The sequence below is a fragment of the Macrotis lagotis genome, chromosome 8, assembly GCF_037893015.1.
Source record: "Macrotis lagotis isolate mMagLag1 chromosome 8, bilby.v1.9.chrom.fasta, whole genome shotgun sequence".
Lineage (NCBI taxonomy): Eukaryota > Metazoa > Chordata > Mammalia > Peramelemorphia > Peramelidae > Macrotis > Macrotis lagotis.
Window position 1 is genome coordinate 66400644 of NC_133665.1, and position 26980 is coordinate 66427623.

The 26980-nt window shown below is 33.9% G+C and overlaps 1 protein-coding gene across 12 annotated transcripts in view; it reads right to left on the bottom strand.

The window, feature by feature from the left end:
- Positions 1-26980, bottom strand: part of RFX3 (regulatory factor X3) — a 358977-nt gene that overhangs the window by 58373 nt on the left and 273624 nt on the right. For all 12 annotated transcript variants that reach the window (XM_074197449.1, XM_074197448.1, XM_074197442.1 and 9 more), the window contains 2 exons: positions 18968-19149; positions 13929-14048 (listed from right to left, as the gene is read on the bottom strand). In XM_074197449.1, coding sequence (XP_074053550.1) covers positions 13929-14048; positions 18968-19149 — 302 coding nt within the window. The remainder of the gene's footprint in view (positions 1-13928; positions 14049-18967; positions 19150-26980) is intronic.

Genomic DNA, 26980 nt, shown 5'->3' on the forward strand with positions numbered 1-26980 from the left:
CCAAAGAGACAAAAAAGACATCATGATCCCAGTCTGTGTAGTCACTTACTAACTGTGTGATGCTGGGCAAGTCACCTAACCATTTCTTCTGGATCTCAGTTTTCTCATTTGCAAAATGAGGGATTAAAGTCAGCTCTAAATCTATAACCCTATGAACCAAACTAAATAATTACATGATTTATAACCACAGATTAAAAAAATTGTTCTCACTCACAAAGTAATATGATCTTAACCTCCCAAGTGCAATCCATGAGGTTTTTTGAAGGCTGTAAAAGTGATAGGCATTTTAGATGGGATTGTGGTGACAAAACCGCAGTCAGTAACTGAACAGTTCAGTGGAAAATGATGAATTAGGTGACCTTCAGTATCCAAGAAAGCAAATGATATCCTAGGACGTGATTTTGCAGTATGGTAGAAAGAACTCTGAATTGGAGTTAGAGAATCTGAGGCCTAGATCTCCTACTTTCTACCCATGTGACCATAGCAAGTCACTTTATTACTCTGGTACTTAGTTTCCTCCTATTTTAAAAAAGGAAAATTGGACAAGAGGACCTCTAATATTCCTTTCATCTTTAAATGGGGGAAATACTTTGTAAATAATAATGTTTATAATCTCATATTTAGGCCCCTCTCCCACTAGTTTCTTTAGAAATTGCCCATTTTAAGGGGCAGCTAGATGGAGTAGTGGATAAAGTACCGGCCTTGGAGTCAGGAGTACCTGGGTTCAAATCCGGTCTCAGACACTTAATAATTACCTAGCTGTGTGGCTTTGGGCAAGCCACTTAACCCTGTTTGCCTTGCAAAAACCTAAAAAAAAAGAATTTGCCCATTTTGAATATTTTACTATTCACGGGCCATCTCCATTAGTATGTAGTTGGATAAGAGGGAAAAATAAGATTCAAATATATCAATTTTGTTTATTATCAATAGATTTAATACAAATTTTGATTAAGGGGAAAGATGAAACCATTGGCTAAAATAAATTCTTTGTTATAACTGAATTTTACTTATTTTATCTCTCACTGCAGTATGGTATAGTAACAAGAGAGAAGAAGCTATGGGATTATTAAGTCCCACTTCTGACACAAAATGATGGTGTGATGTTTGATAATTTAGACAACCCTCTAAAATCAAAAGCAATAATAATAGCTAACATTTATGTGGCACTTTTAGGTTTGCAAAGCATTTTATATATTATTTCATTTTATCCCCCATTTTGTATATGACAAAACTGAGCAAGAGAGAGGTGAAATGGCTTGTCTAGTATTCCATGGCTAATAAGTATGTGAGAAAGGTTTGGAACTGGTCTTATTTGCAAGTCTTTTACTTTATTCACTATGATGACTATCTGTAAGTTGCAAAGAAGGTTACAAATGACATTGATAGAGGGAATTTCTGCTGTCAGTGAAATCACAAGTCCAGTTGTCTCCATCTTTATTCTTTTTTTTTTTGACTCTCTGGTGTGGGTAATTATACAATCAAAATACATTCAATTAACTATATAGAATGTAATGTGCTATAAGTTGTTTTTGTCTCTATCCTCAAATCTCTTTCTTGAACTCCTTGCCCCTCTCACATCACATCCTTTCCTTCCACAATTATTTCTATTGCATTGGAGTCCAAGAGAATTGCACTCTTTGTTGAGGTGACAACTTACCTTTCCCCTTCTATTTTGACAGTAATGAGGCTTTTACCATGGAGAAACAAAAGACTGATCCCCCCTCTCTCAGGTATGAAAACCAAAAATGTGATTTATAATGGTCTTTAATATGAATTCTCTTATCTATTTCACCAGTACAGGAGATGTCTGAAGTTGATCTAGATGTCGAAATCCTTAAATTTTTTTTTAAATGCACTAAAGTAGGGGCAGCTAGGTGGCATAGTGGATAAAGCACTGGACTTGGAGTCAGGAGTACCTGGGTTCAAATTTGGTCTCAGACACTTACTACCTAGCTGTGTGGCCTTGGGCAAGCCACTTAACCCCATTTGCCTTGCAAAAACCTAAAAAAAATACACTAAAGATATTTATATTAGTTTTTTAAAATGTAAAATGAGCTATATTGTTTCAAAGGAGAAATTTTACCTTGAATAATAGAAAATCTTATAATACCATACTACAGTGTTATAAGGAAGGATTTGCATCTATGGAGATAATAAAACTACAATAGGGAATCAAAGGTGTTTCAAGAAACAGTATTACAGGTTGGATCATTTAGTTATTTTTAGTTCTTCTGACTTCAATGGAAAATGTGATCATTACTTCAGGGACTGCTTCAGAGGCAGAGTGAACACTAAGGTTTTTGGCATAAACCTTTCTTACCTGCATACTAAAGTTAGGTGCTCAGGGGCCATGTCATCTGACTATATTATCCTCCCCTTGAGATTAATCCACCTCAGGATCAGTCCTTAGAATAATAGCTTGGAATATTCTTAAGACTTGCTGTTGTCCAGGGACATTCCTTCTTAAGAGGCCCTCAGGAAGCATTGGGATGGGTCTGAGACTGAATGAGAACCTAGCACTTGCTCTAGAGACAGATTGATTTCTCATAAATTTGGGAATGGTCCAGGGCTAGATCTGTTCTGGTCTAATTCCATGCCACTGAGGTTGGATAAGAGCTGGATTGGTCTCTAGATATACCATGGAATGGAATATACACATACACACACATCTGTCTGAATACATTTTCAGGTCATATTTCTGATTCCAATACAAGAAACCACCATCCTTGGAGAACTGTTTCATAGTTCTAGGATTATAGTTCTAGAGCTTAAAGAGAACTCAGCAGCTGTCTAAAACAAACCCATCATTTTACAGGTGAGGAAACTGAGTTCCAAGGATGTTAAGTGACTTGCTCCATTCTCAAAATGTTGCAGATGAGATGTGAACCTGCAACAATGGACAAAGATTTGACATTGAATTCTCATATTGATGAATTCACAAATCAAACCCCCCTCCCCCGCCACCAAATAATAATGATACTATGATTCCTGTTGTAAACATAAATTTCACACATTTGAAAACAACTTCTGTATAACAAGAGTAGGAAATCTTTTTTTTTCTGACAACGACCATTTGGATATTTATAACATTATTTGTGGGCTATATTTGGTCAAACATTTAATTCACTCCTACAAAACTGCTAGCTTTACTAAATTTTGAGTCCAGGCTATGGATGCCTTAGCAAAACCATACCAATATGGCCTGTGAGCTGGAGGTTCCCTGTCCCTGATGTATAACAACCAAAAAATCAATTTCATTACCTTGAACCACGGCAACTAAGATGGTTGATCTTTGTTGTACAAAAATGAATGAAAAAAATTTTGTTAAGCACTTGTTTATATGCTAAGCATTGTAGTAAATCTAGAAGATACAACAGAAAAAAACAGTCTTTATTCTCAAAAAATTCACATTCTAATGAAAGAATAAAAATATTTATTAAATATGGTTGTTCTGTGCTAAGCTCTGGTGATACACAGAAAAAGGCAAAAGCAGTTCTGTCTTCGAAGAGATTTGATTCTAATAAGGAAGACAACAAATGGAGTGAAGTGGAGGGTAGGGACAAGACAACCTACTCTAGAGGGTGCTGATCACATAGAAGAACCTAGTTATTCGAAAGGTACAGAAGAATGGTAGAGAGCTAGGTTCATTTATCTAACTGTACAAATGAAGTGTTCCCTATGAATGAATTTTACCAATAATTGAAATTTCTTCCTTTCATGTGTCTAACTTTTTTGAAAAATAATTTCATCTGTTTTAAATGAAAATCTTTCTAAAATTTTATAAATTTCTTTGTCATCTTAGAAATCTTACATCATGGAGAACATCAGAGTTTGCAAAGCACTCTCCATATCTCATTTGAAATTTTTGTAACCCTAAGCTCCAGCATAGATGTTTGTACAAAACTCTCCTCAATGTTGCAAAGAATGAATATTCTATTCTTCCTACTTGACCAGAGTTTGAAAGTGGAAAGATCTTTTTATCTTCCAGCTCAACTGAGCTCATCTCACCAAAGTAGAAAGTTCCCCAAGTCACTAGAGCATCCAGTTAGAAACAGGGACATTTTTGAGGTGCATACAGGACACAACTGAAGTTTCCTTGATTCAGAGCCATTATTTACGCATACAGATAACTGGTTCTATATTGTAATGTAGTGGCATAGCCACGGTGGCCACTAAGGTCTGGATTGGTTGGCTCTACACTGTGGAGCTGAAGACCGTGAAGCTCTGCTCATGCTCCTCCTTACACTATAAGCTTCCCTGATGATGGATCTCCCCACTACCTTGGGTTCTACCCAATTGTCTGGGCAAAGGCTCAATGATTGAAATTCAAAGTTAAGGGAAGGTTAAGAAAATTTTGTACAATCATCCCCTTCTCTTTTTATTTTCTTACAGATATGGGAACTGAGGCCACTCAAAGTGACTTATCCAAGGCAACAGAGGTATTAATAGTCAGAGGCAGAATTTAAATGTAGGGCATATGATTACAAATACAATACACTCTGATGGTCTGAGAATTATGCCATAATAATAGAAGAATAAAAGACTTGGGCTTTATGAGAAGAATATAAAATGCCTTATATTTATTACTTGGATCTTTCCTACCATCTATTTTCTCTGCTTTTTATACTCACACTAGGCTATAAATAGAAGTCGCACAATTATGCTCAAAGGGTCCGTTACAAATTTATCTTATGATGTCTCAACTGTGCTCTCACTGTTGGACACTAATACTTCTGCTCTTGTCTTAGTTGTCTCCCTTGGTGTCTGATTCAAATATTTTATTCTCTCTCTAACACCATCTATACCATTCTTCCTTTTCCCTGACTTTACCCTGTAAGTGACTTCAACATTACCACCCCCACCCCGACTGCTGTTCACTCCTTTTCAAAAGTCTTGGAAGAAAAATCAGGGTCATTCTTCTCACAAACATTAATCTTTCTACTTAGGTCTTTAAAGGACTTCTATCTCCTTTCATCTCCAAGAACTCAGTCCTTGATAATCTTTTCTCTATCCATTGAGTCTTATCCTTCTGTTTACAAATATGTTCAGATATTCTCCAACTGTTAAAAAAAAAAAAAGAAAAACAATTCTAACCCTTCTTCTTTACTTGAACTGACCATGCCTAAAATATTTCTTGCCCCCTTTTACAGTCGACTTCCTGGAAAAGATTGTCTATAGTCATTGCCTCCATTTTCTCACTTTTTAAATGCTTAATGTCTTGCTTCTGGTCTTATCACTCAACTGAATGTGCTGTCTCCAATGATTTCTTCATTGTCAAAAATAATTTCTTAATTCAAGGCTTTCTGAATCAGAGTCAATTAGGAAAACTCACTACTTCTCTGTAATGTCTGACAATTTTGAACTCCTAACCCTAACCCTAACCCTAACCCTAACCCTAAATGTTTTGCCCCATTTTCTCTGAGGTTTTGCCAGATTACTCCCTTTCAGTCTCTTTTGCAGGATAATAATTCTTGTTCTCCCTATGCCTCATTGCACTACATGATTCTTCAGTGACCTCTTTTATCTCAGAGATTGAAAATATCTCTGTGAGATATCAGATTCCCATGGTTCAACTAATCTCTCCTAAGCAAATGACTTGCAATCCCACTCACTCTGTTGAATTCCAGTTTGGTCTCCAATTGGCTGTTTCAGAGAGATCTCAAACTCAATATATCTGAAACAGAACTGATTTATCTTTCCCTAATACACTATCCCTTTTCCTAAATTCTCCATTGAAGGTGCTACTACTATCCATTTAGTTAAGTCTTCCTTCACTCTTCCTCATCCTTTATTCTTCATATTGTCAGTTGCCAAATTTTGTCAATTATACCTTCACAATACATATTTCCAGTCACATGAACACCATCTTAGTTCAAGCTCCCAACCATTAGCTTAGACTGCCTCTCAATTTGTCTGCCTGTCTCTAATATATGCATCCTCCATATATTTATTTATGTTTTTTATGCTTTTTTTTTTGCTAGGCAATGGGGTTAAGTGGCTTGCCCAAGGCCACACAGCTAGGTAATTATTAAGTGTCTGAGACCAGATTTGAACCCAGGCACTCCTGACTCCAGGGCCAGTGTGCATCCTCCATATAATTACCAAATTGGTATTCCTAAAGCATGTGTATGACCATGTTACTTCACTCCTCAAGATATTTTAATGTTTCCTTCTTGCCCTTAGGATACTTATTTGGCTTTTTAAGACTTTCACAATCAGGCTCCAACCAGCCTACCTTTCTGGAATTACTGAAAATTACTCTTCTTCATGCTCTTTTCAATATAGCCATACAAGATAACATTCTATTCTACCATCTCCATGCTTTTGGGAGGCATGGTTTCCATGCCTGAATACACTCCCTCATCCATTCTATCCCTTAGAAAGAGGCGCCTCAAGTACCTCCTCCTCCTCCTAACAAAGAAATCTGATTTCTCAAATTTATCCATTGTATGGGATTTTTTTTGCATCTTTGTTATATTTAATTTTTTTATGTACCTGTTATTTACCCTCAATAGAGGTAAAGGTGTCATTGTATACTCAGTATCAAGCACAGTACTTTTCACCTAGTAGGAATTTAATGCTTCTTTAACTGAATTGAACTGAATTCTGAATAACTGATATCTGTCTTCTTCCCTCTAAATAATTAGAGTGTCCACAAGTGAGAGGTCTTCTCCTGTGATGGAGGTGTGTGACTATAGTCAAAGAGGACCAAGATGTGACACCTAGCCCAAATTTACAGCATGTGTGATTGCTCAGATCCCCAATAATGTGTTGTTGTGTTCTGTCTCTGAAACCAAATAGAACCTACCTATACACCATGCTAAACCCTCAAGGGAATGGTAACTCCTGCCTGCTTTTCCTGAAGGTTTACCAATTAAAGAATAAACATCCAGAGATCCTGTGGCTTCTTAGATCCCTATTTGCTTTCCTACTTCTTAAGTCACTATACTTTGACTCTTTTTTTTTTTTTGGCAAGGCAATGGGGTTAAGTGGCTTGCCCAAGGCCATACAGCTAGGTAATTATTAAGTGTCTGGGACCAGATCTGAACTCAGGTACTCCTCACTCCAGGGCCAGTGCTCTATTCACTTATAGTTTGACTCTTTCAAGAGATCATATACACTTGAAGAGAAGAGTTACCTCCAATCCTTATTCTTTCCTTACAATAGATCCCAGTGGAACTCCTGAGATTTAGTTTCTCCTCAATTTAGTTCCTCTACATCTTTCCCACTGCTAACTATTGAGGCATTATTATATTCATCTACAAATATTTTACAATATCTTCACAAACTTTTTAAACTATTTTTAATCTAAGGCTCTAAATCTTATATCACATTGACTCAATCAACTTAGATACTGAATCTATTATAATTCTTTCATTCCAAAAGATGAATTGATACTTTTTATAAACTCTATATGCACAATCACATAAAATCATAAAATGGACTCTGAGGAATTTAAACTAAGTATTCCCTTTTTGTTTCTTTTAGGTTTTTGTAAGGAAAAAGGGGTTAATTGGCTTGCCCAAGGCCACACAGCTAGGTAATTATTAAGTGTCTGAGGCCGGATTTGAACTCAGGGACTTCTGACTCCAGGGCCGGTGCTCTATCCACTGTGCCACCTAGCTGCCCATAAACTAAGTATTCTCAAATGTTAAGTATTGGGAAAGACACAAATTGCTTTAAACTTTTTTTTACAGTTATTTACATTTTAGGAACTAGGTAGCCTTCCTACATATACACCTAAACACACACACACACACACACACACACACACACACACACACACACACATATATATATATATTAAAAACATGTTTTATTCTGTTTATAATACTTCCAGCCCCACCCCAATATGCTACTTAAAAATAGGCTAACATGATGTTTTGTGATTTATAAGTCCTCTCTTGATTTTTATAACAGACTCCTGGACTAATGGAAAGAAATTTTCTCTATTTAGTGTCCAAGTTTTTTTCTGAATAATGGGATAATTGGTTTCAATTAAGTTTATCAATGTTGCCTTTGGATGATTTCCTTAGAAGTGAGAACAGACATCTACTGGAGTTCTTCTGCCAATCACAATGGGGGTCTATACACTTGGTAACACTAAAGTTCTTGAATCAATTAAGAAAGTATAATTTCAAAATGATTGAAAATCATTAGAAATAGTTATTAAAAAAGTCCAAAAAAGAGCAAATTCTGTTTCTCTGATTAAAGAAAAAGAAAAGAAACAAGCCCACACCTACAAATTAGAATTTTGAGACATTTCTTAGAGAAGTTTAAACAATTTAATCCTTAATAGTTGTTCCATTTCTTTTTTTTAATTTTAATTTTCAGTTCTAAATTCTCTCCCTGCTCCTATTCCTCCTCAATTCATTGAGAAGGCAAGATTTAACCACTAAACATATTAGGTCATATAATACAAAAGATACAATTCTTTTTATTTTTGTTATTATGAGGCATTGGGGTTAAGTGACTTGCCCAAGGTCACATACCTAATGAGTACCAAATGTCTGAGGTTGGATTTGACCTCAGATCTTCCTGACTTTAGGGTGGGTGTTCTATTCACTCTACCAACTACCTTCCCCAAATAGTTCCATTTCTAATATTCCTACTATATTGAGAAAACAGGATTTTTCTGGGCTGAGTAGCTTTGACCTTTTTTTTTAATTTTCTGCCTCTAAACTATATTCTCAACTTTAGTATATTTGATGGCATTGGATTTGTCCATAAGAGCTATAATAGGTATATGTATATGTGTGTATGTATATATATGTATGTGTATATAATTTATATATAATTTAATACATCATATATGTTAAATTATATCATATATAACACACATTTATTTATGAATTCTGCCTTGAGCTGAATAAAGACTATTGTAAGAGGAAAGAAATCTTTATTATGTAGTTACTATAATTTCTGTCTTCATCTTGCTGCCCTTGAATTTTTAAAATAATTATGCCCTCTTTTAAGAAACATAACAACTGCAGATCAACATAAATTGTTTTTAACTGCCATAAGAAAGAATGTATCAAATCACTAATAATTACCTTTTGACCCTGATAGTTCTCTGATAAGTATGTTCCCCAAATAAATCATTGACTAAAAGATAGATAGATACTATATACACCAAAATATTTATAGCCATACTTATTGCAGAAGCAAAGAACTGGAAACAAAGCAGGTGACCACTGAAAGAATGGCTAAACAAAGTCTGGTTTGTGATGGAATGTAAACTGTACTGTTAAAAAAAACGAGGAAAATCATGAATACAGGAGAAGCAAGAAAAGATTTAAATGAATTAATATCAAATGAAGTAAGCTATACCAGAGAAAAAAATTATGACAATAACGAAAATGGGCAAAAAACCCCAACTATCATAAAGCAATCAAAATTCATGTTCGGATGTGAACAATTATTAACAGACGGTTCTCTGGGTTATATATGGGGAAATTTAAGGAGTATAAATAGAAAAGATTTCAATAAAATTATTCTGAAAATGTTTTGCTCAAACAACATCACATTTTCTGTGGGTCACATTCCAGAATGCCACCAGAAGCAGATTAAAATCTAATTGTTGGTAAGGAGCAGCTAGGTGGAACAGTGAATAGAGCACCGGCCCAGGAGTCAGGAGGATCTGAGTTCAAATCCCGCATCTGACACTTAATTGCCTGGCTGTGTGACCTTGGGCAAGTCACTTAACCCAATTGCCCTAAAATAAAAAAACAAAAAGCAAAAAAATCAAATTGATAAATATTTAACAAAATAAAAATACAATAGAACATAGATATCATTAATATATGGTTTTCCAAGTCAATGTACAGCCTACAGAAATTTTTATGTGAGATCCATACTTCTATTTGAGTTTGAAAGTACTTACCTAATACCATTTGCCTTATAGATATGGTTAAGTATCACTAAAACTATTATCTGAAGGAGAGATTACTTAACATAAAGGTCCTATTACTTCCCTCCAAAAAGGGAAACCCCTGACTTAACTGTGTGATAATACTGGAATTTGCTTTTCACATAATCATTGAAATAGTTATTTCAATCATAAAGTTGCCTTCCTCTAATTCTGACTGTCACATTTTCCCCCAAAATAGAAAACTTATGTTGTGAGGATATAGTCTCTCTAGGAACTGCTTTAGCTCCCTTCTAATGTATCTTCTATTCATTTGTCTTTCAATAGATCACAGGAAATGTGAAAGGGGAATGTTTTGGTCATTCCATTCCCAGCACTATAAGTTAATTATTTGATTAGTGCTCTATGAAGCAATATGTTCTCCATAAAATTCTCCATTATTGGAGTTTAAGAATAGGCACACAATTCTTTCTTGAGTTGTGACTAATAGCTGATGTGTCAGAGGAGAATGGTGCTTTAGTAAGGAGTCACAACATCGTACTTAATGGGACACATTAACAGATGGAAAGATCTCTAATTCCAAAAGGGGAACAAGTATTATGAGATCAGGATCCAGAAAGTCTCTTGTTCTTCTCCATTTTTTGCTAGCTGTATAATCCTGAATAAGTTATTTAACCTTAGTAAAGTCCTACTTGCTTTATTCTCAAAATACAGATAGGATCTTACCTGTAATTATGCAGGGGGCTTTCCCTGATTCTCTCCTGAACTCACTTTCAATTCTAAGATATATAATTGTGTTTCAATAAAAGCCTCTATGCTGTCCAAGGAATAATAGTTTGGGATAAGCCAGTAGAGATAAAGTTTGATTTGGGACTGATTGTACATTGTCCTTTAGTTACTCTTGCCTGAATAAAATGGGATTATCTTATGCTTCTCAAAGGAGGGCAAAAATAGGCATTATTGGTATATAATGTAAAAAAAAATTCTTAAATGCTAAAAAAAATCTATTTAAGGCTTAGTTTTAGAATGTTATAACTATCAATACTGAAAGCACATTATCAATTAAAAACAATTCAAAAGGCATTGATTAGCTACTATATTTAAGACACTGTTGTATGTACAAGAGATGCACAGTTGCAAAACAACATTGTCCCTGCCATCATGGACCTTATAATCTATTAGGGGATATTTGTCACATACACATAAAAGTGTTTCCTACCAATACAGAAGTAAGATAGATGAACAAAAGAGAGACTCAAATTACAAGAGAAAAACTTGAGAAGGAAATACTTTTGGCTAGGAAGACCTAAGAAGATTTCATGGAAAAGATGATACTGAATTAAGCTTTGAAGGACAAGAAAAAAATTTACAGAGGAAGATTGGGAGGAATGCATTTCAGGAATAGTAGATAGCCTTTGTGATCTCTCAGGAGGAAGTAGCATATTGTGTTCTCTTAGGTTGGTAGTTTTTTTTTTGTTTGTTTGTTTTTTTGGTTATCAAAAGCAAACTCCGGGGCGGAGCCAAGATGGCAACAAGAGCAGATCCTGTCTTGGGTGCTCTCTCATAAAACTTCCAAACTAAGGACTCTAACTAAATTTTCGAGAGACAGAACTCACAGAGGAGCCCAGTGAGGCAATTCTCCTACTCAAGGTAACCTGGAAAAGAGCAGAAAAACTCTGCTCCCCGGAGTTGGAGGAGCAGGCCGCCAGAGGGGTGGCTTGCCAGAGCACAAGAACTTCAGCCTCCTGGAGGCAGCCCCAGGGCACTGGGAGCCGCAGCTTACAGCAGCGGGGGCAGTTTCCTGAATTACACCCTGGGGAACACTAGGCACAAATTGGGGGACCTCTTCCAGAGAGAGCTTGAAGTCCAGCCCTCAGGGCACACAGTGAGCAGGGAACAGCAGAGTGGCCAAGGAAGTCCCGATCCAGGAAAAAGAAGCAGGCTGAGCCAGTAAGCAGGAGCCCCCAGGGCATGAGTCCATTGAACCTAGGGAGGGGAGTGAAGTGGGAGACTGCTGAGCCCTGCCCCTGGAACAGGAATCTGGGATTCTGACCACATTCAGATCCTGATCGAAGTCTAGGCCCCCCTATAGAACAGCAGGGGCCCCCTCCACCTCAGCCTTGTGGTATAGGGGGGTGCATATGGTCATTCATAGACCAGGAGGGAGGACAGAGCCTCTCACACTGAGACCCTTGTGGGAGTGTCCCAAAAGCTCAGGAAGCACCCCCAAAACAGGCTAAGGCTGGGAAAATGAGCAAGCAGAGAAACAAGAGGAACATCATTGAGAAATATTTTGCCTGTGAGCCCAAGAAAGATCAAAACACTCAGTCTGAAGATGAGGAAGCACAAGCTCCTGCATCTAAAGACTCCCAGAAAAACAGAAATTAGGCTCAGGCTATGACAGAGCTCAAAAAAGACTTTGAAAATCAAATGAGGGAGTTAGAAGAAAAACTGAGAAAAGAAATAAGAGAGATGCAGGAAAAACATGAAAATGAAGTCAGCAGCTTAGTCAAGGAAATCCAAAAAAATGCTGAAGAAAATAGCATCCTAAAAACCAGCTTAGGTCAAATGGCTAAACAGTTCAAAAAAGTTATTGAGGAGAAGAACGCTTTAAAAAGCAAAATTGGCGGGATGTAAAAAGAGATAAGAAATCTCTCCGAGGAAAACAAATCCTTCAGACAAAGAATAGAACTAAGGGATATTGATGAATTTACCAGAAATCAGGAATCAATACTTCAAAACCAAAAGAATGAAAAATTAGAAGAAAATGTGAAACATTTCATTGAAAAAACAACTGATATGGAAAACAGATTTAGGAAAGATAATTTAAAAATTATTGGAATACCTGAAAGTCATGATCAGGAAAAGAGCCTTGACATCATTTTCAAAGAATTACTACAGGAAAATTGCCCTGATATTCTAGAAGCAGAGGGCAAAATAGAAATGGAGAGAGAGAATCCACCGATCCCCCCCCCCCCCCCCCGAGAAAGAGATCCCAAAAAAACAACCCCTCGAATATTATAGCCAAGTTCCAGAACTCCCAAGTCAAAGAGAAAATATTACAAGTTGCCAGAAGGACACAATTCAAATACCATGGAGCAGCAATCAGGATCTCCCAGGATTTAGCAGCAACTACATTAAAAACTCATAGGCCTTGGAATATAATATACTGGAAGGCAAAAGAGCTTAGAATGCAACCAGAAATCAACTACCTAGCAAAACTGAATGTCCTCTTCCAGGGAAAAAGTTGGACTTTCAATGAACCAGGGGAATTTCAAATGTTCCTGTTGGCATGGCCAGAGCTGAACAGAAGGTTTGATCTTCAAATACAGGACTCAGGTGAAGCATAGATATTGGAGAAGGGGAAATATGAGCGACTTAATGATGATGAACTGCATGTATTCCTGTATAGAAAAATGACACTGATAATACTCATATGAACCTTCTCAATTATCAGAGCAGTTAGAAGGAGCTTTTATAGATGAAGCACAGGAGAAAGCTGAATTTGAAGATAAAATATGATGTAAAAATAAAGTCAATAGAAAAAAAAAGGAAATGTAATGGGAGAAAGAAAAAGGATAGGGGGAATAAGCCAAGATATTTCATATAAGGTTTTTTTTTTAAGATTTTTCAAGGCAATGGGGTTAAGTGGCTTGCCCAAGGCCACATGGCTAGGTAATTATTAAGTGTCTGAGGTCAAATTTGAACCCAGGTACTCCTGACTCCAAGGCTGGTGCTCTATCCACTGTGCCACCTAGCCACCCCAAGATTTTTCTTTATTACAACGAGCTATTGCAATGATATGGAAGGGGGGAAGGCAAGGGGGAATGAGGGAATCTTCACTCTCATCCCCTTTAATTTTTTGCTCAAGTGAGTCTATATTTTGGGGGGGAAGGAGGTACTTTGTTTACTCTTAAACAAGAATATTTTATTAATGTATAAAAATTGTACAAAATGAGAATAAATATTAAATTACAAAAAAAGGAAAAAAAAAGCAAACACCATAGCACTTAAATAATTAAAATGATTTTCACACTTCAGTGAAAACTCCAGACTTTACCTTTGTTTTTGCTGCATGGGTTGTTGTCTCATAGCCATATATTGCATGTCCTCTTGAAGTCGATTAAGAGGGGAATCTGGCTTGACACGAATCCCATAGTAATGGTATTTGGAATTCCCTCTTCATCAAGAAAAACAACAGACAATAGAAATATAAACATCAGTAAATATAAAATTAGACTTATTTGATATTTACTTAATTTAAGGCACTGCACAAAATTAATTCTAGGTTTGAGGAGCATATACATTACACACATACCAAATGGCTGGACTTGTATGGAGAGCTCAACTCAAATAAAAAAAATAAACATCTAACTTATATTATTTGTACACATAACAGACGTTGTATAAAAACAAAGGGAAAAAACCCTATTGTGTCTCAATCGTCATGGAACTTATTATATTCTTTTGGGGGCCGGGGGTGAGATAATAGCATAAACACAGATAAATAAATACAAAATATAGAGTAAATATGAAATGATTTTGGCAGGGGAGTATATCAACAACCAGAGTTCTGCCCAAGTGGTACTTCAGTAATCATGAGATTCTAAAGATACTAGAGGAAGGCCTCTAGAGAATTGAGCAAAAATCATATAGAATGAAAGGAAAATACTTATGGGCTATAATCTTCCTTGGTGGAAGAAGTACTTATATATATATATATATATGGACAAATTCACCAAAATACTGTATATATGAAGATATATGTATATAATACATATGCACACACAATATATGACATATATTATTTCCTTATATCTTAAATTTCATTCAAGTTAAGAGAGTAGTTCTAGTTACATAATTAAAATTCCATTCTAACAAATAGTGAGTTTATCACATTCTGCCTTGATGTTTTCATTCAGAAAATTTCTATGTTTCAAGATAAATTCAATATTTAAATTTTTACCTATATTTTCTTTCTTCCCCAGAATCTGGTACTATGTTTTGCACAAGTATTTAAAAGTTTGCTACATCATATTCTTGTAGTATTAACTTAATTAAAAGCTCAGTTATATCAGTGGGAAGGTCATTAGTAAAAATATATATAGGATAAGTGATTTCATTAAAAAGGAAATACTAGTGGGGCAGAATTATCTACATGTCTTATATTAAAAATTATAGTTCTTGCTCTGTTACCTTGGACAAGAGCTCAAAATTTTAATTTCTTATTTACTTTCTGAGGAGTATGGCAATGGAATAAATATACTGACCTCTAAGATTTTTTAAGGTAAAACTAAGTTAATTATTTTAATGTAAAGAGCTTTGTAGATGGTAAGAAAAAAATTCTTTCATCTCTGTTGATTCTCAAACACATTTTGTTAGTCACTGTTTTTAAATGAACCCATATCTGTTTTGCAGGCTGAATCAGATGTATCACAACAGACACACATGGGGAAATTTCTCTGTGAAAATGGCAAATTTCCACATGGGACAAATGATTTCACAATTTCTTCATTTTCATGAGAAAGCCTGTGTTTGGTGACAAATTTTTGCTCTCAATGGAATTTGTGAATATTTGCAAAAATAACAGTTTTAAACATGTAAATTCTTGCAATGAGAAAATAGTAGTTTCTAACAGTTCTAAATATAGTAAGGTATTAGAACTCTTCCCATTTTTTTTCTCTTCCACTTAAAGAGAAAAATCCAAAGAGAATTTGTGCTCAAAAAAGGAAAAATGTTACTTTCAAGTTTAAAGAGTAACTATATAACAGAATGACTATATCCTTGTAAAACCATTAAAATAAGAATATTATACAGATCTATTAACTGAAAAGATATATAGTATACCTGAACATATTTGAATAGGTACTCCACCAAATTAGGAAGCAATCTTAAAGCCAATCAAGATTAAAGACAACTTTTAATTAGAATCAGTTTTAGTGTTTTTAAGCCTTGAAATAAAGTGACAAGCCATCTCTAAAAAAATTATTAGTAGAATCTTTTTCTCCAAAGTAAAGAGCAGTCAGGGTGCAGGAGTGTGAATAGAGTAGCATGTTCTTCTTGATTTGTTTTTGGCTCTATTATATTTACAAGATGGCACACTCTGCCTCACAAAAATTCATGTAGGATCCAAGAGATAGGATAAATTAAATATCACTTTGGTAAAAAATGTTCAGTAAACATTTTAGAAGTTTGACTCTTCTTAGGATCAATAGTTTTATATTGTATATTTGCTTTTTCTGGTTTCTATTAGTTAGAAGATGAATTTGATTATTTTTAGAAGGAAGTTATTTGTTTTATGGTCCTTTCCATTGTTAACCACTTGGTTCATGGCAAAGTGTAAGTCAGAATGAATCTCAGTTCAAGTCCCTGTTTGGGGGAGTCTTTCTTGTGTTCAGTAGTATTTGGACCTGATTACTTTCCTTTTTTTTTTTTTTTGCTATATTAGCCCAGCTAACATTATAACCCAGCCCAAGGCTTAACATTTCCATGTGTGAACAAGTTTCTGTTCTTTGCCTAGAAGTTCTTTCCCATCCTTCAGGTAGAACAATCGCAGTATAAAAATAACAGCAGGGACTATCTGGAAAGTAAAAGTCACAAAAGTAGAGCAAAAATTTACTCTAGTCAATGGACTCCTCCCAAATCTAAATCTATTCATCAAATTAATCATATGCAAAATCAGTGGCTTAAAAATTTCTAAATCTTTGGTTCCATGGAGTCCTCTCTAAAATTTAATTAGCAGCCAGGAAACAAGTTGAATTGGGCATCACACTGGCTGATACTTAGATCTGTAAACATTTTGATATTTTGGTTTTGCTTAGGATTAATAGTTTTAAAAATATATTAGCTTTGATTTGGTTTCAGATATATTACAGTTGCTGAAAAAATGAAATGTGTAATCTAAATGCTGCCCATGCAGGTAAAAATCAACAGAAAGGGATACTTTTCACAGATGTATTATATATAGAGATATAAGTATACATATGTCTATATACACATACATGCAAAAATATGGATTCGTGTATATGTTTGTTATAAATATACATACAAAATCTTCATGTATATATAACATGTATATGAATATCCAAAAATTATCATTCATAGGAATTTGAAAGACTCATTCTCAGAATAAATTTATAATGAGGTCATTAAGGTTGTTATTTGACTAATCCCTCTAAAGAATATTTATTAGAATACTATGGGACTATAAAGCATAACTAAGTAAAACTAAACTGCACTTTCTAAAATGAAAGAACATAATTTTGTCATGAAGAAGCTCTATTTTTTCTTTTTTTAAGCAATGGGGTTTTTTAAGCAATGGGGTTAAGTGACTTGCCCAAGGTCATACAGCTAGGCAATTATTAAATGTCTGAGGCCAGATTTGAACTCAGGTCCTCCTGACTCCAGGGCTGGTGCTCTATCCACCGCATCACCTAGCTGCCCTATTTTTTTCCTTTTTTTAAAAATGTTTTTTAATTTAAGGCAGTGGAGTTAAGTGAATTGCCCAAGGTCACACAGCTAGGCAATTATTAAGTGTCTGAGGCTGAATTTGAACTCAGGTACTCCTGATTCTACTCCTGAGCCATCTAGCTGCCCCCCACTGCACCACCTAGCTGCCTCATTTTTTCTTTAATGAGATTTTTTAAAAGATTTTATTTATTTTGAGTTTTACAATTTTCCCCCTAATCTTATTCCCTCCCCTCACCCCCCATAATGAGATTCTTAATCAATAAAACTCAGAAATCCAGATTTACTCCTTAGGGATACAATATCATGCAAGGTCTAGGAGATGGATTTGGAATTGGAGGATTGAGATTCGATTCCAGCTCTGTCTCCTCTCTGATCTTCTGTAAGTCACTTCATCTCTCATCTATGAAATGAGGGGACTGGTCTACATGACCTCTGAGGTCCCTTTCAGTACTAATCTATGATCCTGTGAACATCTATTTGTCCTTGAATTGCTATTAGAATTGGAGCGGGCTGCATATACTATCTATTCCAACTCTCTTATTTTATTAATAAAGGAGAGAAACCCTAGAAGAGCGGGCAGTGACTTGCTTGAGGTTTTACAAATAGGTCATCAGAGGGACTCAAATTCACATTTCCTAACTCCTAATCCAGAACACTTCCTTTACACACTGAGAGCCTTAATCATTTCATCTCATCACATTTGTTGAAAATATCAAAATATACATAATACCAACATAGTTTCCTACTAAAATTATTAAATTTTCCAAGCAATGGGATTTTTATTTTCCCATATTCCAATAAAAAGGATAAGAACATGCTTTTAAACATGGCTACAGTAACAGGCCTTTAAAAGCCAATCAAATCCTGTAACCTTGCAAACAAATAATACTTTTGAGAATCCATAAAAGTTTTGTTGTTGATTTGTACTTCCTCTAGAAAGTGAATCAAATTAAATCAGAATTCTGTATTTCTTGCAGGAGAGTAGACATGTAATGACAACCTTGTTTGATTTATTTATTTATTGATTCATTGATTCATTTATTTAAGGCAATGAGGTTAAGTGACTTGCCCAAGGTCATCAGTCAAGCAATTATTAAGTGTCTGAGGCTGGATTTGAACTCAGGTACTCCTGACTCCAGGGTTGGTCCTCTATGCACTGTGCCACCTAGCTGCCCTGACAGCCTTGTTTTTGATAGCTATTTTAACGTAATTTCTTAGGAGGCAAAAGACAGGCTTTTTTCTATTTAGTGTATCCATTTTATTGATCATCATTAGCATGTTCGAAAGAGCTGTGATAGAGTGTTAAAGAGAGTATATGTAAATATTTTGTGTAAAATGTTGATCCCCTTTCTGTCTTTGTCATTGATTCCTCTCACCCTTTTCATTACTGTGTCCTATAGAAATCAGTGGATGAATTCTGGAGCATGAGGAGACCCTCCCACCTTCCTGGTCCTGTATTGTTCCCCATGGGTAATGTTTGGGACAAACAATTATCTTTTGGATTTGGTCATCTCACAGAGATGTCTCTCTGGCCCTGCCTAACCTATGTCCTCCACATACAGACATGCTTGCACATACTTTCACTGCAATGATTTTTGAAAACCCATCATCTTATTTTTCAGTACTGACCTAGTTCCCAATCTCCTGGTTCGTAGCCCCATGAAAATGGACCTTATGAGTTTTCCAAAGGAGGCAGCATTGACTGGGTCCAGTTTGTGTTCCTGACAGTGTCGTAGGTAATGGTTGTAAAGGGTACTTCTAGGGAGGCTCACACCTTCTGCTGTTTCATAATTGTCCAACAGCCACTGGAGCTATTTAAGTAAGACAGAGTAAACAAAAAGAAACAGCGTAATTTACCAAAATATCTACAAGCCACTAAAAGCATTAGAGTGCCACTTTACACACACAAGAAAGTATTTAGAAGCTCTTCTGAAAGCCTTATGATATAATCAGTAGTTCTTTTAAAGTGAATTTGGAAGCTTAATATGCTATGGGGTTGAAAAATGCTTGGAAATGTCTGTTAAATAGCACAAGTCACAATATCTGTGACCTCCAACAATGCTTCTCTCCAAATATTCAAAAGCATGGAGTGACATACCAATTTTTAATGCATTGATTGTTATTTTGATGACAGTTACTTCCTTTGGGGAATCTTGATAATTATATTAAGTAATCATAAATATAATTTATACCACCATGGAACAGAAAAACCATGTTATCCAGACGGCATGGCACATAATACATCTTTATTGTTGGTTTGTTATGACATACCATCAGCAAGCTGTCTTGTATGAACCCTTATAGTAAGAATATATTAATTTTATAGGGTTCCTAATTTATTTGTTTCAAATTACCATGAGATAACATGATAATAACATTATCTGCTAAGAAAAGGAAGAGAAGAAATTCAGTCATTTTTTACTAGGAGAGAAGAAACTCGGTAACTCAGGTTAAAGGATATTATACAGTGGACATTTATTTTTCATTTTTCTTTCTATCTATGTATCATTGTGTTGGGGGAAAGTTGTAGTAGTTAAAGATGGTTACAAAGTTTCAGTTCTTTGATTTTTAGAACTTTCTTGAAACTTTTTTTTTCTCCAAGCAGCATTTTAACAATACTATAGATATATGATAATTTGCTGACATGGCTATATTCAATGTCAATTTAAGTCTTATTGATAGCCCTGGGGCTTTGTTTTCTTCTGCCAGAACATGTAAGAAGAAATAAAAGTAATTCTAATGCACATTATTCTAATTTTTGAGGTCCAAAGAAGTATTATAGTAGGATCATTTATTATCACCTCTGTTTTATAGATGGGGAGACTGAAACATAGAGAGGTCACCAAAAGAAGTAATACTAGAGCCTTGATCAAAACCCAGGTCTGCTGATTTCTATTTCCTTGCTTTTTCTGCCACAACATGCCAGGAATGCATCTAGTGGATGACTGAGAAGAATCTTTGGTGTATTGCTCCACAATTCAATAATTTAAAATGTATGTCTAAGATTAATCTCTACTTTTTCATGCAGAAATATGAGAATTTGTGAGGCTTCTTCTAAGGTGAATCCTAAAGAGGGAAGCCAAAAATTTATTAAAGATGACACAATTACAATTAACTTTCTAAGCACTTCCCCTTCCATGCTGACATTTTCAGGGAATTGTGAAACTTAATAGTGTGCCACTTTCAGACTTTAAAAAGAAAACATTGAGCATGATTTTTTGGGGTTTTTCTGCCTACGAAACCTTTCTTACTAGATGATTGTGCTGATTGAATGACATTTTATAAGGCTGATGTACATCCACACATATGTTAAAATATACATAATATGTGAAAACATACATAATATGACAAGGCTTAGATTTTGCACAAAATAAATAAAAATAAAGACAATTCAAGAGAAGCATAGGCAAGATTGATTACTGATTACCAAAGGTAATTGAGTAAGTAAAATAAGTAAATTTTGCAAAGGGATTTATAATTCGAACTCTTTCAGCTATACTATCTCATTTGATCATTTCTAATAAGGAAACTAAAGCTCATACAGCTAGTTAGCAGCAAGACAAGAACTAGATAAACTCCACGTTCTTTAACAATGTAAGAAAGCACTATGGAATAGCCTAATCATTTCAGTAATAAGCATATTACATGAAAGTGGCAAAATCTGAATGTAAAAAATGCTTCTAAAAGCTTCTGTCATGCATTCATTCTACCTTACTGTATTGACAGAAGTTCATCTTTGGATCATAGGATCACAGTCTTAAAACTAGTTGGTGTATTGAAGGTCATCTAGTCTCACCCCCATCTTCATTTTACAAATGCAGAAACTGAGGCCTTAAATGATTTGACCAATGGTTACTCAGATAGGGATAATAATAGTAATTGGTAGAGTTGGGATTTTTAATCCAGTTGTTCTAATTCTAAATTCAAGAACCCTGTCCATCATGAGACCTCTTCAGCAAAAAAGCTGAGTTATTTACTAGGCCCCCAAAGATATTGTTCTTTCTTATAATTACAATAGGCAAAAATGAGTATTTGGTAATTTAGCATATATCATTCTAATGAACTGATCAACAAATACTTAATCTCTTTGATAGACTATTTTAAATTTTATTTTGTTATCATTATTACAGGTGTTACTAATAGTTTGAATTATTCATATACATTTCTCTCTAAATATCACTTGTATTTATTTTCTCATGCTGTCTGATTCTTCTAAAATGAACACAAAATAATTGGCATTTATCCATATTTTAAATGGAAGCAGCAACAACATAGTAGACAAGCAGTACTTCTAGCTATTTTAAGTTGAAACAAGCATCTCTTCACTAGTTTTTGTTTTGGAAATCAAAGATTATATTTATATAATTGCACCTGAATCAGATTTACCTTAAGTTTTGTTTTGGTTCAATTTGTCTCACCAAAACAGTTAGACTTGAGATATCTCCATAGGGCTCAGAAAAAAATAATGATCAAAATTTTTGGTCTCTTTTTAATTAGACTACATATAAAAGAACTGTTGAGTTGCTTGCCTTTTATTAGCACTCTCCAAATAACTGTAGAAGGTACATTTGCTATTTGTATAATAATTCATAATAGCATATAAATAAAGCAAAAAAATTCAAGGCAAATGTATAAAAATTCTTTAAAAGTTAAATTTCTATTCAACTGAGTAGTGGCAATATGAGACACACACAAAATCAACAAAGGGAAAAAGGGAAGTTTGATTTAAAAGATTGTAAAACCCATTTTCCATACAAAGTGACAATGATTTTAAGGGCAGCCCTAAAGGACATATAATGGAAAGGGGAAGAAAAATGTCAAGAATCTTCAATAAAGTAACTGGGAATAGCTGGGGGGGGGAATCCTAAAGTTTCATATGAGAAGTCTAAAGTTGGATAAATTTTACAAGAGACTAGGAAAAATTTAATTAATATAATTGGTTTTATATTCAAAATTCTGCAAATAATTTTTAGGATATTTAAATGAATATGACACAAAATAATTTTACTATTGAATAAAAATATAAATGATAATACTCTGTTTAATCCAAAACAAAAATGTTACTTTTTCTATAAACTTCTTTAATTTTGTAATTGTCTTCTGGCAAGATTTAATTAATTGATGCAGATATATTCCTGAAATGTTTATTTGTACTAATTTCTTGTGAACTTTTCCTCTAAATTTTTAAAATAAATCATCTGAGGAAATCAAAAGAATATAGACTTTTAAGAGAATTCAGATAAGCAAATTTATAAAATATTTGATTCACCAGTAATTCTACAAAAGATATGAGTTAGGATAGTAACAGAAAGTTTATTTCATGAAAACAGATAACAAATGCTTGTTATCTCATGTTCAAATTTAAAATAGTTTAACATTAATGATTATGTCCAAAAAAACCCCAGAGAATTCTAACAAAAAAATTCAACAAAAAATTCTAACAAAAAATTCAACAAAAACAAGATTTTGATGGAGTCACATAATAATTAGTTATTGGGAGTCAAAATTATTTCCACGAGTGTTTCATTTCCAATTCACATTAGCAATGTCCACCACCAAATTGCCCCCAAATTGAATATATTTAATGGTTGATAACTTTTTTTAGTCATAGTAATAATGATTCTCACAAACAGACTGGATCAGCTGTGTCATTAATCAAAAAGAAACTATAGATCAAAAGAAACTATAGATCACTGCAACTTGATTACTTCTCTGATACATGTATTATTATGCATAAAATACATGTGTATACCTATATATATGTGCATATTATACAATATCCAGAGACCATATACATGTACATTGTATACAAATATTATGTCTATGTGTGTGTGTGTGTGTGTGTGTGTGTGTGTGTGTGTGTATGTGCATCCAGACACTATATATCTCTACACTTAGTTAGTCTCTTCTTATGCAGTTGGCACCTAAGAGTAAATATTTCAATATTTCATTTTAATAGTTTATAGATCCATTTTCTTCCATCATTGCATAATAGATGAAAAAAATCTGGGGAATTTGGTTCTGAGATTTAGTGGTAGACATGAGAATTCTCTTCCCCTTCCCTCCAATTCACTAGCTATTATTTTGTTGAATATATGTCTCTTTTCTTCCATTAAAAAAGGTGTTCTTCAATCTTTTTTTTAATGTGAAAGAGCTACTTTTCACTTCTTTTGAGTTATATATACTCACTACAGAGATGAGGAGGGAGGATGCCAAAAGTAGGGGTGAAAATCTTGTTGGCTTTTCTCCTCTCACATTGGACACAGAAATTTATTTAAAAAAGAAGGGAAAAAATGGTTGATATGAAGAGGACAATAGGGAACTACCTAGTAAAGATTCAAGATTTAGCAGTAGATTATAATCTACTTTTTTTTGGAAGAGGTCTATTTAAAAAAAATATATATATATATATATATATATATATTTCATCAGGATCCAAAACAGATAATAAAATTGAAAATTGAGACTTTGGGCTCCTAAATATAGTTTAGAAAAGTTTTTATTTTATTTTGAACATTCAAGCTATTGTTTCAAATTACTAATCAAGGAATTTAGAGTCTGTTGTGCTAATAAAAAATAATTTCAAAGATACCTCAAAGTATACTTAAGAACCTTTAGATTTTTTATTCTTGTATTAATGTTTACTCTAAGTGCAATACAGCCATAAAATGACAATCATAGACAGAACTGGAAAAGAGTTAAATTCCTCGTTTTAAAATCGAGGAAACTGAGACACAGAGAGTGTACAAGGTTAAACAGTTAGTAAGCAACAAGTGCTCTCATAGCATATCCAAATCTTTCAAGCTGCCTTTCTTTTATTAATTTTTTTTAGAAACTACATTTTAGTTCTTTGGGGTTTTTCCCTTAAAAAAATCTAAGCATCCCTGGTTATAGAATTTTACAAGTATCTTTTAAGTTAGTCATTTATAAGTATGGTTTAAAAACCCATAAACTATACCACAGGAACCTTTAATCTTTAGCTTGGTTTATAAAACTTGATTATTTTGCTAATGAACAGACATAAGGATATCTAAGGGTAGAAACTAAGATAATTACATCTTGGAACCTTTGCATTTAATCTATCTTAATTAGTATAGATTAAGGAAGGTGAAATTTTCCTATTTTTTTCCAAAGGGAAATAGTGATTGGCAAATAAAAAAATTACATTTCTCAATTAACTTCTAAGTGTAACATTTGGAATTTTTTTCCCAGATGGATTATAACCTGTTAGGATTCATTTTCAGTGCAGTTTACTAATGATATACATTTTGACAGACCTTATTTCAGTCATAACTTATATTTACAATGCTGGCATAGCAGAGTCAAAGAGGAACATCTTACAAGGGTTTTTGCTTTAGGTTGGAAATATTTCAGTGGCAAAAGGAATTTGCTGAATTACAGATAGGGAAGAAAATAAATGCTCATAGGCTTTTTACAATTTAAATGAAATTTTAAGATATTTTTAATTCAAAAGTAATTACTGCAAATTATTACAAATTTAAACTATTTTCAAGTATACATTTAACAATCTACATTGCCTATACATAGGCAAAAATATCACTATTTGTAAAACTGAATATTTTCAAATAAGAATTAATATAAAGAAAAATATGAAACAATAAAATTGCCTTCAATTTTGATAAAATGCTAATCAGACAGATGAAAATCACTTAGCCACATAATCTTTGTAGTAAAAAAATGAGAAACTAAATTAAGAGTGAAATAAAAATCCATTAAAATAATGAAACCATTTGAAGGTCAGTTTTTAATATGAAGCAATAAGACAGTATCCCAGACAACTGTGAAAAAAAGTAGTTATGAGTTAAAATAATTTTTTTAATCAATAGAGATTTCTTAACCATAAATTATGCCTGTAATGGACTTATAGGTTTTGAAAACAAAAAGTGAATCTATTCAGAAAACCATATATGTAGTAAGTGGGGAAAGGTCTATATGAACTATCAATGTATAATATTAATAATTAATATGTTTTTCACAGCTGTATTCCTGGTCAAAGGTTAATTTTTCTTAGCTATTGTGAGGAATGAAATGTAATTTCTTGCCCTCCTTAATCAAGGAAAGAATATGTCCTCCTTTAGACTTGGAAAGGAGTACTTGTCCTGTCCTCCAGGTACTAAAACTCATGAAAGAATGTGATCCCCATAGGCAGGATAGCCTTTTAGAAAGATGATAACATAATGGAATAACCTCCAGGGAAGTTTAAAGTCTTGTGTACTCTGGATATTCTATTCCCTCACTTACTGTGTATAAGTATTCTGATCTCCCTCACCTTCCTGTGATCATTACCAGAATGGTTTCCACCTAAAGGTTAATGGTAAATCCCAGAGAATAAAACTTCATGTTTAACCTTTATTTTCTATCATTTTATTTTAACCCTATATTTTTATAGATTTTTGGTTTCATAGAACATATATTGATCCTTTTTGTCATCTAGAAGACAAGAAAATTATTTTTTTCAGAACTATACTTTTATGAATTTGACTATTTGTTATTTTTATGAAAGAATGCAAAAGAGGTCTAGTTGCATGATTTGCATCCTATAATAAAATAAATGTCCCTTCCTCCTCAATACCTCCCCCAATTCTATTTCTTACATATTAGATCAAAGTCTACAAAGAGAGCAACAAAATTAAGTATTCTTTAATGGTATCAAAGGTTAACAATTGTTTAACATCACTAAACTTAACCAGGTCCTATGTATACCTTGCACAGCATAAGTTAACTATAATTCCATTTTACACAACATTTCATCACAGCTTTATGAAATAGCAAACAATATTGCAGGATCTCATTTCAATACATATAGTCAAAGTAGAGATTAAAGATGGCTAATTGACTATCCCACTCTCATAGTACTTAAAGGAAATAGAAGTAAAAAATGTTATCAGGAAACTAGTAAAATTCTAATGTGATGAAGTGCATGGGTTACTATTTTATTCAAATAGATTATTATCTGGGTCAGAGGTTTTTAACCTGGGGTCTCTAAACTTAAATTTTTTTTGAAAATCATATTTCAACATGATTGGTTTAGTTTGTAATCCTGTGTATTTTATTTTATGCATTTATATTTATTTTGAACCACAATATAAAAAAAGATGAAAAACTCTTCCTTATATTGTTTCTTTCTAAGTGAACTTCTAAAGTACACTTCTTTGAAATTCAAAATACAGCTAGAAGGTCCCTCAGTCACAAATAGTAAATCTACAAATGATCTTGTCCCCTTTCTTTGTTAGCACCCTTTTTCTATAATAGGGATTTTTAACCTATAGTCCAAGGACCCCCACTGGGGTTTGTGGATAGATTTAAAGTGGGGGGCTTTCAACTTGGATGAGGAAAATATATATCTTTATCTTCCATAACCTTTGGTTTATTTTGTATGCAACATATTTTATGCATTCGAAAACATTATTCTGAAAAAAATGTCTATAGATTTTACCTGATTGTATTGCTGGTGCTTCCTTCCACTAAAAGGGACTCCCTGATAAATAAAGCTGCCCTGACTTGTATATTTCCACTTCCAGTTGCTGGAGTCCAGGATTAAGATTTGTCATTGTAATGACTTGTCATTACTAGAGTTGGCATGGAATAAAGGGCAAGAATCCTTTCTTGTTGTAGAGTTAT